General features: G+C 40.1%; 1 protein-coding gene across 1 annotated transcript in view; it reads right to left on the bottom strand.

Moving 5' to 3' along the window:
• Positions 1-10,949: 10,949 nt before the first annotated feature.
• Positions 10,950-13,693, bottom strand: part of LOC121630980 (sodium channel protein type 4 subunit alpha B-like) — a 37,142-nt gene continuing 34,398 nt past the window's right edge. Inside the window, exons 19-21 of the mRNA XM_041971559.1 lie at positions 13,623-13,693; positions 13,390-13,510; positions 10,950-11,010 (exon numbers count right to left, since the gene is read on the bottom strand). The exon at positions 13,623-13,693 is cut by the window's right edge and continues 84 nt beyond it. Of these exons, the coding sequence (XP_041827493.1) occupies positions 13,478-13,510; positions 13,623-13,693 (104 nt within the window). The 3' untranslated portion in view covers positions 10,950-11,010; positions 13,390-13,477. The remainder of the gene's footprint in view (positions 11,011-13,389; positions 13,511-13,622) is intronic.

Here is a 13,693-nt window from a genome sequence, read left to right as displayed (position 1 = left end):
CCAGTAGACCAGTAGGGGGCAGTCATGTTCCTCTCCAAAAATAATTTTTACAGCAAATGTGTCCAGTGAAAGTTCTAGGAAAATGTTCATGAAGGAAGATAATTAAACTTTATATTAAACATTTATACATTAACTTAATATAAAGTTTTGTTTTGCCAGGGTTACTTAGAAAAAAAACATTATACAATACCTAACAGTATTAAAGTTTAAAACAATGTTTAAAAAAACAACAACCATTCACCAGCTGCTGCACCTTCAGTTGTGATGTTTAATGTCATAGTCACAGTTGCCTGTAAAATTACAATATATGTGAAGTTACATCTTTTGTTTTAAATCTTTTCTTTTGCTGATGCTGAGTATCCGTAAACCAGCGGCTGGTCCTCCGATGCTGTAGCATGATATCTTCACATAAAAAATCCAGTCTGATGTTGTATCGGCTGAGTCCTGTGGAGTTTCAGAAAAATAGAGATAATTTTATTTTACCATTCTTTATGTAGAAATAAACATTTTGACAGGAGGTGAACATATGAGCATGTTTACAAATGCTGAATGATTCGTAAATGACTGATAAATCATAGATGATGATTGATGAATGATTTCTAAAGCTGTAATGGTGGTCACATCCAGAGGAAGACAACATTCAGTAAGCTCTGGTCAAGTCGGTGTAATGATTTTATGTTCAGTTTAATGTGCTTTGTAAGTATCTGATGCTGATGTGGTGAGCTAAAATAAATAAAAAAGGGTTTGCACACTAAAACAAACACTGACAGACCAGAGTACATTAATAAAACTTTTTTTTATCAATGTGAACACTTCAAATTAAGTGGTTAAAGAAATAATGACTGCCAGAAATAAGAAGTTTGAGAGGGATGCTAACAAATGTGAATGAGAGAGTTTGTTAGTGGGGAAATCCAGCACCTCAGGGAGGTCTATACTGGGATGGACATACTTATACTTGGTCTAGATATTTCAGATCAACAACATTGACTCACATCAATCAGGAACTGATGCTGGATATGATTGAGTCCAGCAGTTTTACTGGACACAGAAACAACAGATGGATATATCCATCAATTAGAAGAACAGATATGTATGAGAGGGAATGGCTCATCCCACCAGAGATCAGTTGAAGACTACATGAATCCTTTCAGACTTTGCTCACCTCGAGATCTCTCTATATTTCAGTACATATGCAGCTTGGGCAGGTGCCTCACATTTAGACCAACTAATTTTATGTAAGAAGGGTCAAGTAGGAATATTTAATGCTGGTACAAGAGAACCTTTTTCTCACTTTGGTGTCCCCTAATGATGGTTAATTCAACATCCTCCTTCCGTTCTGTCTCTTCTCTGAGCTCTCTCCAGTCAGTAAAGATCAGTCCGATGTTGAGTCTTGTCTTATCTCTTCCTCTGTCATTTTCTCTCTTTTCTTTTCCTCTCTTCCTCTCATAATGTCCCCTTGCCTTCCTTAGCAGAATCAGCCATGTAACACATTCAAAATGGCACAATGTGTTGATTTCCAGATGCTTCTGTGAGATACGGTGCCAGTAAAGTAAAACGTGATGATGTGGGCTGCGAAAAAAGCTGTAAAGTGCATTTCTCAGTCTAAAAAAGCTGCAGAACGACGGCTCCATGAATATACAAGGTTGAATGTCAGTGTTCCACCAAAATAAGTCAGAAGCCCAGAGTTTAAGTTCAGAAAGTTGTGAAGTGTTGCTTTAAAATGCAATACAGAAGCTTTGCAGATTTTCTCAGTGATGCGCCACCCTATCTATGCCTAATTCAGCAGCCATCAGGCATCCTACCCTGTACTGTGAGATCTCTCCAGCTAGTAAAAAACAGTCACGCTTGACTCTTGTCTCATCTCCTGCTCTATCCCTTTCTCTCTTTCTTTTTCTCCAAAATGTCTTTTTGCATTTCTTTGCTGGAATCAGTCATGGTGCACGTCAAACGGCCAGTGTGTTTACATCTGCTAACATGTAACGCAGTATGTAAAGCACAGGACTGCCACTTTTCAATAATCCACAGCAGCAAGACATAAGACTCATGTTGACTTATGTGCAGGTTTAATCATAAAATACAGCACCCCAGAAATAACAAAATATAAAAAAAGGTTTACAAATAGGTCTACAAAGTACCAACAGAAAACTTCCAAATAAAACCAGAAACAACTCAACTACACAAAGAAAGTGACACTGAGACAAGACACAGGGGAATTTCACAATCATAATAATTTCTCTAGATCTGTGTGCCTTGTCGACTGGCTTTTGGCCTTTTTTTGGGGCCTTAATTAACAGCTGATCGAGGTGGTGAGAAAGTATGAAAATGAGATACAACATGTGGAAAATACAATAAAATATCTTAACCTGCTTATAGCAGTAAAAAACAGCCTTTTCCCTTTTTCCAGCTACTATATTTTATGAGGTATTAAATTTGATTAAACGGCACCAACATTAGGTGATATAATAACCAGGATTCTAACTTATTGATCAGTCATTGTGGCCTTAAAGTAAGGAAACTGAGCAGTGAATAAACCTTGAGCTGCTGCAACGCTACGCTGCGCCTTTTTCACATATGCTGGGACACCGGCCCAAGAGTAATGCGGCCCACTGGGAATCCTCCTGAATCTCTCAATTAGCCAGCATTGCTAATTTATATAATGTATTCAGCGTGAGAAATCGGAGATATAGCATGAGAGCGTCAGAAGCCACTGAAATGCGTGAATTTTATGGCCAATGTGTGAGAGTTGGCAAGACCTGAAAGTAACATTTAGCTGCAACATCACGCTGCATCCAGAAAGAAACATTTGTGTGATGCATTTGCTCAGACCTCAGGATGACACGAGAAGTGTATTTAATAGATGCGGGAGAAGATAAAACAAGAGAGTTGATAAGTTAACAAGTTTATCATCAGAACCAAAGCTCCTCCTCTCAGAACAAAACTACTGTCCTGTTCAGTCACCTCACCTTCATCTGTGTAGAGAAAAATGAAAATCAGATCAGATAAAAGACTGTTTGTCCTCCAGCAGTATAAGAGCAGCAGAACTTCAGTACTGTTCAAATCAGCTGCTCAGCCAGGGGTGTTTCCTGGACCTGGGAAACATTAGGGGCTGAGCCCACACCCTTGTAAAGAACCGACACACGTAAAAACCGCTTTTTATTTAAGCTTTCTGAGCATTGTGTCACCTTGTTTAAAGCCAAATACTGCAAATTATGTGCTTCGATATATATTTATTTTCAAATCTTAAACGTGACAATGTAAACCAGATCTCTAAAATCAGAGGTAAACTTTTACTTTTCCAGACATCTGCTGTTTATCTCCACAACCTGCTCTTTAGTGCACATCTTCTGCAACAAAATGATGAACGTGAACTGTTTTCAGTCACTTGCAATTTCCAGAATAAACATGATGCTGTAGTATTTACTACCTCTCTATCATCTCATCTGTCTCTTCCCTTCTTTCCCTACAGGCTTCACTTGTTTTCCTTCCATCATTTCCCTTCTTTCCTTTGCTGTTTTCCATCTTTACCATTACTACTTTTTCAGTAGTATAGCCAAGTTTAAACTAGTGGTATACTCTGATTTATCCTCCCAGTCTCGAACATCGCCGTCCCTGGAGCAACACACACATACAAGAACCACCAGCCTCATTAATACATAAAGTATACACCCACACAAAAGATGAGATTATGAAAGACTGGTTTTGTATTCCAAATATAAATGTATTGTAAGCAAAATGTAAAACACTCTTTAAAACTCTTTAACTACTGACCAGACCAGTGATCTGGAGGTAAAAAAAAACATTAGTAAATAATTCTAATAAAGCTGTTCTTTATTTATCTATATTTTAAAACTAAAGCAGCATCTAGAAACCGAACATCAACACTGGGAAAGCCGTTTCCATCTACTACACACACAAACGCATGCACACATGCGTGCGCACTACACACACGACTCACAGCAGCAGGTAAACCAGCGAACCATGTAGACTTCACCACTGGATTTAATGCACATGTGTTGAACAGAAAAAGGGCAAGGCTAACGGTTTAGTACAGCTAGGCTTAACCTTCGAAGTATCAAGTACTGTCACGAATGATCTGCCTAATGTTCATTTAATTTTAAGACTTACAGGGTTTAAGATTATTTGTGGTTTAACCTGTTTCGTGTGTTGGCCAGAGTCTTGCTGCCCATATGGCACGACCACAACTGAAGCGTTGTCCTCTCATCTCTAAATAAAAAAAACCCTCTGATGTCCATTTTTGACCGCTAATAATGAACCGCCTCAAAATAACACCAGAGTTCAGATTAGGGATAAAAAGCCAGGCTGTTTGCCAACATGGAGGATTCCCCACTTCCATAAAATTCCTCTGTGATTGTCATATTGTACCTGTGTTGCATTCACATGAGCCAGGAAATTACAAAAACTACCAGCTTCTTTAATGTCATAAGGCGGCAGAGAGAATTTAAACTTATTCCTTCTGGGATGAAAAAACATTCGGGGCTTGATTGAAATGTTTTGGGGCTAGAGCCGGGAATGCCCAGGCCAGGAGATGCCCTGTGCTCAGAGCCACTCCATTTTCCTTTCAGCTCTCATGTCAACATGTCGCCATGAACAAGAAGATGAACTCAACACCCTGCAGAAAGTCAAGTCTGTTTGCATCTTCAATTTCACTCAGAAATGGAAAAATAAACTGCTGAGTCATTAAAGCTTCATTTTTACCTGCTGTTACATGTCGGGCTGCTGCTCAATTAACAAAGAGTCTCTGATGTGTGATGAACATCTGATCTGTTAGTGAAACATCAGCTGACACATAAACATGGAGACTGTCCATGACATATTTAGATGCAACTAATGACAAAAAGGGTAGATGTGATGACTGGACTACAGCAGAGGTTCTGGTCTGTATAAAGACCACATGGTTCCTAAATGTAAAGCTCAGAGAGCAGAGAAAAGATGAAGCTGATCAGCTGTTTAGTGTTGAAATGAGACAACACAACAGTCTGAGGTCAGATTTGATAGAGTTAGTTTGATGTTGATCACATGAAAAGTCTGTCCAATCTTGAAGCCCAGCATCGTTCTCCTCTCACAGCTTCACTGAGGGAAGCAGCTGCTCAGAGGAGACTGCAGCTTGAAGGAACACACCAGATCTTTGCTTTGATTCCAGTTGTCTTTAGTACAATACAGCTGAGAGCTGCATGAACCTCTGTGATGGTAGTAGTAGTAGTATTCTTTATTGCGGACTCATGGTCCATAGTAAAAAAAGAAACAACAGACAGACAAACAAATAACATGTACAACATGGGCATAATACGATAAAAGGTTCCTCAATCTTTTAAAAGGCAATTATACCAGTGTCTCCACAGATCAGAGAAATAGCGGATGGCACTGTATTTAATATTTGTCAACAATAGAATAATCATATTTTCTGATGCATTCAATCGACACATAAATTTAAACATTAGGTTCCTTAGAAGGGCTTGTAGAGTGTTCACTCTGTGAGTCACAAACAGTTCGCTAGCACTAGTCCATCTGGGCTTTTTTAACAGAAGCCTCAGGGCATCATTATAGGCAACTTTCAGTCTTTGTAGGCTAGATTTTTTAAAGTTCACCCACAGATGAGCTGTGTATAGTGGGGTACAGTAAGCTCTAAACAAAGTTACTTTCACTCCAACAGAACAAGAGCCAAACCTACGAGACAAAACATTGGCCTGTGCATACAACATTCTGCACTGCCGATACATGTCCTCATCGTCTGATAAAGAATCAGACATAATATGTCCAAGATATTTTACTGTATTAACAACAGTGAGAATATTTCCAGACAATTTAAAGTGAGGGAACACAAGATCTCTGTCCTCCTTTGTGCGACATATCATGATGACACTTTTAGCAGTGTTGTATTTTACATCATTTTGTTCACCATATACAGAACACACATTAAGCAGTTCCTGAAGACCAGCTGAGCTAGGGCTAAAGACCACCAGGTCATCTGCATACATAAGGTGATTGACCACAGTCTCTCCAGCCATGCACCCAGTTCTGCACTTGCTCAGATCTTTAGACAAGTCAGTCATATAAAAATTGAACAGAATTGGGGACAGCAAACTACCTTGTCTCACTCCATTACTAATGAGAAAGGGCTCAGACACACAGTTGTCCCATTTGACATGCAGGGTCTGATTTGCGTACCAATAGGACAAACAGCGAATAAGATATTTTGGTACATTGGCTTGACTCAGTTTGTGAAATAGCATTTTGTGGTTTACACGATCAAAAGCCTTAGAGGCATCTAAAAAACACATGAATACAGTAGAGTGCTTATTTTTGTATTTGCTAAGTAGCTCTTTTAAAGCATAAATACACATGTCAGTGCCATGCTTGGGTTTAAAGCCAAACTGATTATCTGTAGATTCTATGTGATGATTAAACCTCCTCAATAAGATATGTTCAAATACTTTTGATAGTACACTGGCAAGAGCGATGGGTCTATAGTTTTCAGAGCTGCCCACTTTCCCTGCTTTGTCCTTTTGCACAGGTACTAACTCCACTCTCATCATTGAGTCTGGAATGAAACCATGCACCACAGAGGCAGTAAGACATAGTGCAAGGAGGGGAGACAATCTTACACTAGAGTATTTGAGATGCTCTGCAGAAATTTGATCCATTCCTGTGGATTTGTTTAGTGATAGACCTTGAATTGCTTCATGTACTTCATGTGTTGTGATGGGCGCAGCAGAGTCAACATTATGTACAATATAAGGTGCACTAGGGACACAATTAAAGAGTTTGGAATAGTGCTTCCTCCACATCTCTACAATCATATGAGATCCAGAGACTCCATCTACTGTATGCGGAAAAGAGGGTTTACAATTATTAATATGTTTCACCTCTTTCCAGAACGCCTTTGTGTCCTTATCTAAAAGATTTTTAGCCATAGAATCAGCTCTAATAGTTTGCTCAGTTTTACTGATATATCTTATTGCATATTTATATTTTGCGTTTGCACATTTTTTTTGATCAAATAAAGGCCCCTGTCTGGGTTTTCCTGCTATTGCCCAGGACCTAGTGGCATCACGAGCTTCTGACTGTATTTCAGATACATAAATGCTCCATCCAGGCCTTATTTTTCTTTTTGTCTTCCCCTCATAGTATGGTTCACTGGCTTTAATCAATGCAGATACAATGTCAGAATACATAGAAGCAATATCTTTCTTGTGTACTTCATTAGCACAATTGTAATCTGTGCACATTAAAGCTTCTTTCAGCACTGTAACATCATTTAGCAATGCATCAGTACGAGCACAATAATCGCCTTTATCTTCACACGAAAGAGTGGACCAATCTAAGTGTTGGTGTTTAGTACTCTTTACAATCTGCATAAGAGGTATGTGCTCCAGTCTAATGGACATAAATACAGGAATGTGATCAGAGATAGACATTTCATAAAGAATTTTTATGCCTGTCAATGCGGCATGAGCATCATCTGTAGTAATGCAGTGGTCCAGCCACGATGTAGTGTGCCATGCTTCGCTTATGTAGGTGTAACTCTGGTTTGGCAGGAGGACTCTACTAGATAGGGTTAGCTTATTATCAACACAAAAATCATTTAAATACTTTGCAAAAAAGGAACCTTTGTCTAAAATATTTGCATTCATATCCCCGATCACATACACATTAGAAGACCTTTCATTCTCTATAAATGCACCAATAAAAGCAAGCTTATTTAAGTACTCCTCTTCATTTTGTTTACATTCATATGGAGCATAAACATTTAAAATCACAATTTCTTTGTTTTGCTGTGACAGTCGTATGGCAATACACCAGTCAACACCAAGTCTGATGACTTCTGTCATAGCATCCAGTCTCTTATTCCACAAAATAGCCACACCTCCTGCTATCCTCCCCCTCTTAATTCCAAGGCTAAAGTCAGTTGTAGACTCACCAGCCCCAAGAAATGCATCATTAATAGAATTAAGACCTTTAAGGTCCTGCTGGGCAAGAAACGTTTCTTGCAGACATAAAATGTCACATAAATCCAACAGCTGGTCAATAACTATACGGCGGGCTTTATCGTCCGCACTATGACTCAAACGCAGGCCACGGCAATTATATGACACAACGTTGATATCCATAACAGTTAAGAACTCGCATCAACATTAGATGCGCTCCTTACTCCAGTTGAAGTGGCAGTGTTAGCACCAGAGACAACTTTACGCGGTTCGTAATAGCGCCTCACAAATGTTCCATCTGGCCAGAGCTCCGGATTATACATCACATCTACTTCATTACACTCTGCAGCTACTTTGAAGGAAGAATATCTGGTATTTGAAGTAGCAATTTTGTGACAGCTTACGTCATGTCCAAGTTTGTCCCTGAGGTAAATACGTAAAGTTTCCGCTTCTAGATCTGGGGAGAATTTTGTAGCAAAGACACTCACCAGTTTAGTTTTGATCATCTTAATGTTTGCTGCAGCGCCAGTGCCCACCACCGTTTTACCACCTTTCCTCTGGCCAGGTGGATGTGGTCTAGCCGCAGGTTTAGTAGCGAGCGCAGGCTGCCTTAGCTGCTGCCGTTGTCCTCGTTTAACAACCTTGCTCCACTGTGGTGATTCGGGTAAATGTGGCATCGATCCACCGAAATCCTCCACAGATCTTTCCATCCGTGGAAACGAATACTCCTCGGCTTCTTCAACGCTGCAGCCCAGATTCATTGAGTTTGTTTGGCCCTCCGCTTTGTTAGCGTTGTTAGATCCCGCCGCTCCCAGGGGATACTCCATTAGAGGCCGGTTGCCAACTTCTTGGCCCGTGTGTAATTCCAGGGCACACACCCTGTTGCTCACATTCTCAGTGATAGCCCGAAGACCTTCACTGGCTTCGGATTGCAGGTTCAGAGCATGCTGCATGGCAGACACTTTAGCATGGAGTTGTTCCATTTTGCGAAGTAGGCCACACACGTCCATGCTGGTAAACGTTACAGGTGGCAGCTCATCCAAGTAGTGGGACACGAATCTTGGGATGTTGTCCCCACATTCATTTAATACTTTAAGACACGTCTTGATGTTATTCACATCTTTGTTGGCTCCTTTGTGTGAGACATTACGCTGCGTAGTGGCACAAATCTCAAACAGCGTCTTCTTTGACGTTTCAACCCACTCAGAGTCAAAAGTGTTTGCTGCCAACAAGATAATTTCGTCCTGGCTTAGAGTCTTTAGTTTTATAGAAAGAAAGTGCAGGAACTCATCCTCAACTATAATTTTGCCATCAACAGTTCGATTTTATACTAGTTTATACTGGTTTCTAGTTTATACTGGTTTCCAGTTTATACTGGTTTCCTGTTTACACCGGTTTCCAGTTTATACTGGTTTCTAGTTTATACTGGTTTCCAGTTTATACTGGTTTCCTGTTTACACCGGTTTCCAGTTTATACCGGTTTCTAGTTTATACTGGTTTCCAGTTTATACTGGTTTCCTGTTTACACAACTTTCCAGTTTATACCGGTTTCTAGTTTATACTGGTTTCCAGTTTATACTGGTTTCCTGTTTACACCGGTTTCCAGTTTATACTGGTTTCTAGTTTATACTGGTTTCCAGTTTATACTGGTTTCCAGTTTACACTGGCTTCCAGTTTATACTGGTTTCTAGTTTATACTGGTTTCCAGTTTACACTGGCTTCCAGTTTTTACTGATTTCCACTTTACTCTAGTTTACAGTTTATACTGGTTTCCCTTTTATACTAGTTTTCGGGTTTTACTGGTTTTCAGTTCATATTGGTTTCTATTTAACATTGGTTTCCAATTTATAATGGTTTCCACTTTCCACTGGTTTCTATTTCACACTGGTTTACAGTTTATACTGGTTTCTAATTTATACTGTTTTACAGATTTCACTGGTTTACAGTTTATACTGGTTTCCAGTTTCCACTTGTTTCCAGTTTACACTGGCTTCAGTTTATACTGGTTTCTAGATTACACAGGTTTACAGTTTATACAGGTTTCCAGTATCCATTGGTTTAAAGTTTATACTGGTTTCCAGTATCCATTGGTTTAAAGTTTATACTGGTTTCCAGTATCCATTGGTTTAAAGTTTATAATGGTTTCCAGTTTACACTGATTTAAATTTTTCACTGGTTTCTAGTTCATACATCCCAGAACGGTTCAGGTCCAGAAACCATCAGTGATGTTCAGAGAATATAAACCTGGCAGAGCTTTCAGAGACGGACACTCTTGTCAACTAGTCCAAACCAGGGTCCAGACCAGAGTCTAGACCAGAATCCAGACCACAATCTAGACCAGAGTCCAGACCAGGGTCCATACCAGAATCCAGACCATATTCCAGGCAAGATTCCAGGTCAGGGTCCAGACCAGAGTCTAGACCAGGGTCCAGTGGAGATGAAACTTTAAATCCAGGTGAAACTTTCTGTTCCCGTCGTCTCTGCAGGAATCTGCTACTGACTTTAACTGATTTTTTATTTAATGCAGTTTCTGGTTTTATTGGGACTGTTGCTGTTTGTTGCTGGGTTAGGGTTAGGGTTGCTGCTTTTACTGCTTGTGAAAGCTTTCTTTGCTCCATCTGTAATGCTGCTAATGTTTTATGTAAAGAACCTTGAATCATCCTGGACATGAAATGTGATGCAGAAATAAACTGCCCCATACCTGGGGTGTCCTAGTTCTCCTCATGAGCTACTGTCCTGCAGGTTTTAGATGTTACCTAGTGGAACACAGGGTCTAGGTGTGGTCTAACTTCTAAAACTTCTAAAAGCTCACGAGGACCAGAGCTGGAGATCCTTAGTTTACACTGATGATTATTAAACTGAGAATACGAGTCATTGATCGTGTTCTTACATCAACAATGAGGAAGTCGAGCCAGCACCAGGCGTTGGTGAAGTAGACCTTGAATCCATAGGCTGCCCACTTGAGAACCATCTCCACCACAAAAACATAGGTGAAGACCTGATCTGCGTACTCCAGAATCGTCTTGATGGCCCGGCGCTGCTCCATGTAGATGTCCTCAAATGCCTGTTCACATGTATATTATGGTTAAATACCTGGACAGGTGTTCATTGGTAGTTCTGGCATGCATCAAACAACCTCAGTGCTTCGTGATCCAGTTTGGCCAGTCCTGGTTTCAGTCTCAGCAGAATTATTATATCTGTTTAACGCCTCGGTTACTTTTCACCTGGTAATCACACCTGAAACTGAACCAGACATCTTCAGACTCCTTAAACCCTGCAGTCCGTCATGTTCTCTGATCCGACACATGGTCCACGTGTGTTTGGGTCTAGGTGTCTTTGGGTGCTGGTGTGTTTTGTTTCAGGTTTGTTTTAGTCCAGGTGTGTGTGGGTGCTGGTGTGTGTGGGTGCAGGTGTGTTTTATCATTTCCAGCCTGGCTTTCGCAGGGCTTACTCCACTGAAACGGCCCTGCTCAGAGTCTCCAATGACATCCTGATGCAGAGCGATGCAGGTCATTGCTCTGTGTTATTGTTACTAGACCTGACCTCAGCTTTTGACACTGTAGATCATCGTGTCCTGCTGGACGGACTGAAACACTGGGTGGGGGTTTCAGGATCTGCTATTAAATGGTTCTCCTCTTATCTCTCTGGGAGATTAGTCTCCGTGGCTGCTGCTAAGTTTAAATCCTCTTCTTCAGCTCTTGATTCTGGTGTTCCACAGGGGTCTGTTCTGGGTCCTTTATTGTTTATTTTATATTTGCTGCCTCTGCAGCACATTATCGGCTCTTTTAAAGATATTTCTTATCATTGTTATGCTGATGATATTCAGCTTTTTATTTCTTTTAAACCTCAGGATGTTTTTAAGATTCAGACATTGCTTGGGTGTTTGGATGCTGTCAGGAGCTGGATGAATGACATCTTTCTTCAACTTAATGATGTAAAAACTGGGGTCCTTGTTTGTGCCCCTGACAGATTTTTCCCTGAGATAGCTCAGAGTCTCGGCCCACTTGCCTCATGCATTAAACCCTCGGTCAGGAACCTTGGTGTAACCCTTGACCCTGCAATGTCCTTAGATGCTCATATAAAATCACTTGTTTGCTCTTGTTTTTATCACCTCAGAAACATTGCCAAGCTGAGCCCAGTTGTTTCATCATCTGAGATGGAGATGATCGTCCACGCCTTCATCTCATCCAGACTGGATTACTGTAATTCCCTCTTTACATGTTTAAACAAAAAATCTCTTGACCGTCTCTGAGTTGTTCAGAACGCTTCTGCAAGGCTGATAACAAAATCCTCCAAATTCACTCATGTCACTCCTCTACTGATCCAGCTGCACTAGCTTCCCATTTATCACAGAGTTCCTCTTTTAAATTCTGGTTTTAACTTATCGAGCCCTTCATGACCAAGCACCTGAATATATCAGAAACCGTCTACAGCCAATCAAGATCTGCTGGTTGTTAAGCCAACATGACTGAAAACTAAGGGTGACAGAGCCTTCACACCAGTGGCTCCTGTCCTCTGGACCTCCTTCCTCTCAGCCTGAGATCTATGGAATTCATGATCTCTTTTAAAAAGCAGCTAAAAACACATCTTTTAAAGCTTGCTTTTACTTAGTTTTATTTGTTTTTATTTTCTCTGTGTTATTGTTATTTTGTGTTTTTATTGTTAAGCACTTTGTGATTTTTATCTTGAAAGGTGCTATATAAATAAATATTTACTTACTGATGAAATATCATATTCTCAGCATTTTTGGTTAGACTTAATTAAAAATTACATAGATTAGGATAATTCTGGGATACAGTTTAAGCAGACTGCAGACTAAGAGTAGTGAATTTTAGACTCCATGTATAGACAGGCTGATGTAAAGCAGAGGTTTTACCATATAAGTTGTTTAGGGTCCAAGGTGCCCTGAAGACTGGACTTAGCACAACACCATGTGTATAAACACGTGTGTTTTCACAGGATTGGTCACTTCAGGACTTCAGGAATGTCTTTGTCTGAAACGTATATAAGGATGCCTTACACATGTTTTCAGGGACAGAGTCCTCACAGAGATGCATATCTGTTTAAGATCTCACTTTTTGTTATAAATCATTTTTTATACATCAAGTTGATGTCTGGAGCTCTTCTTTTTACCTGAAAGTACTTTTGTCACATCCCCTCCATCCACAAAATAAACAACACTTACTTATTTACTTTTAGTCAAGGTGTGTTTGGGTTCAGGTGTGTTTAGGTGTGGGTGTGTTTGGGTTCATCTAGATGAGTCATGATATTTCTTTAGAGATCAAAAAGCTTCCTGTTGTTCGTTCACTCACTATTAAACTTCATTCTCTTCTGAATGCACATTAAAACTGACCATAAGAATAGGTTGCCATGACAACAGAGAATGTGTAGTATTCAAGATTTACCGTTTCTATTTAATAACGGTAAATAGACAACAGCTCACCTGTGGACATGTTAGTTACTGTCAGCCATGTTTGTAGTCCATCTCTAAACATGCCAGCCGTAGGTTAGTAGTCACTCTGCACAAAGTGTTAGTTTGGATCTGCTGAGTCATGTGACCAACTCTAACCAACCAACAGCCAGAAGAGAGAGCAGCAGTCAGGGTTTTAGATGCAACATATAAAGATAAAACTGTTCAGGCTTAAAACTGATCTGGATCAATTGAGCTGCATTTACCAGAGCTCCACTGCTCAGCAGGATCATGAAGATGATGAAGGTCTCAAAGTAGTTATGCTCCACGATGGAAA

The sequence above is a fragment of the Melanotaenia boesemani genome, chromosome 2, assembly GCF_017639745.1.
Source record: "Melanotaenia boesemani isolate fMelBoe1 chromosome 2, fMelBoe1.pri, whole genome shotgun sequence".
NCBI classification, from domain to species: Eukaryota; Metazoa; Chordata; class Actinopteri; order Atheriniformes; family Melanotaeniidae; genus Melanotaenia; species Melanotaenia boesemani.
The sequence above is the reverse complement of the archived record's forward strand: the minus strand, read 5'-3'. Positions and strand labels throughout refer to the sequence as shown.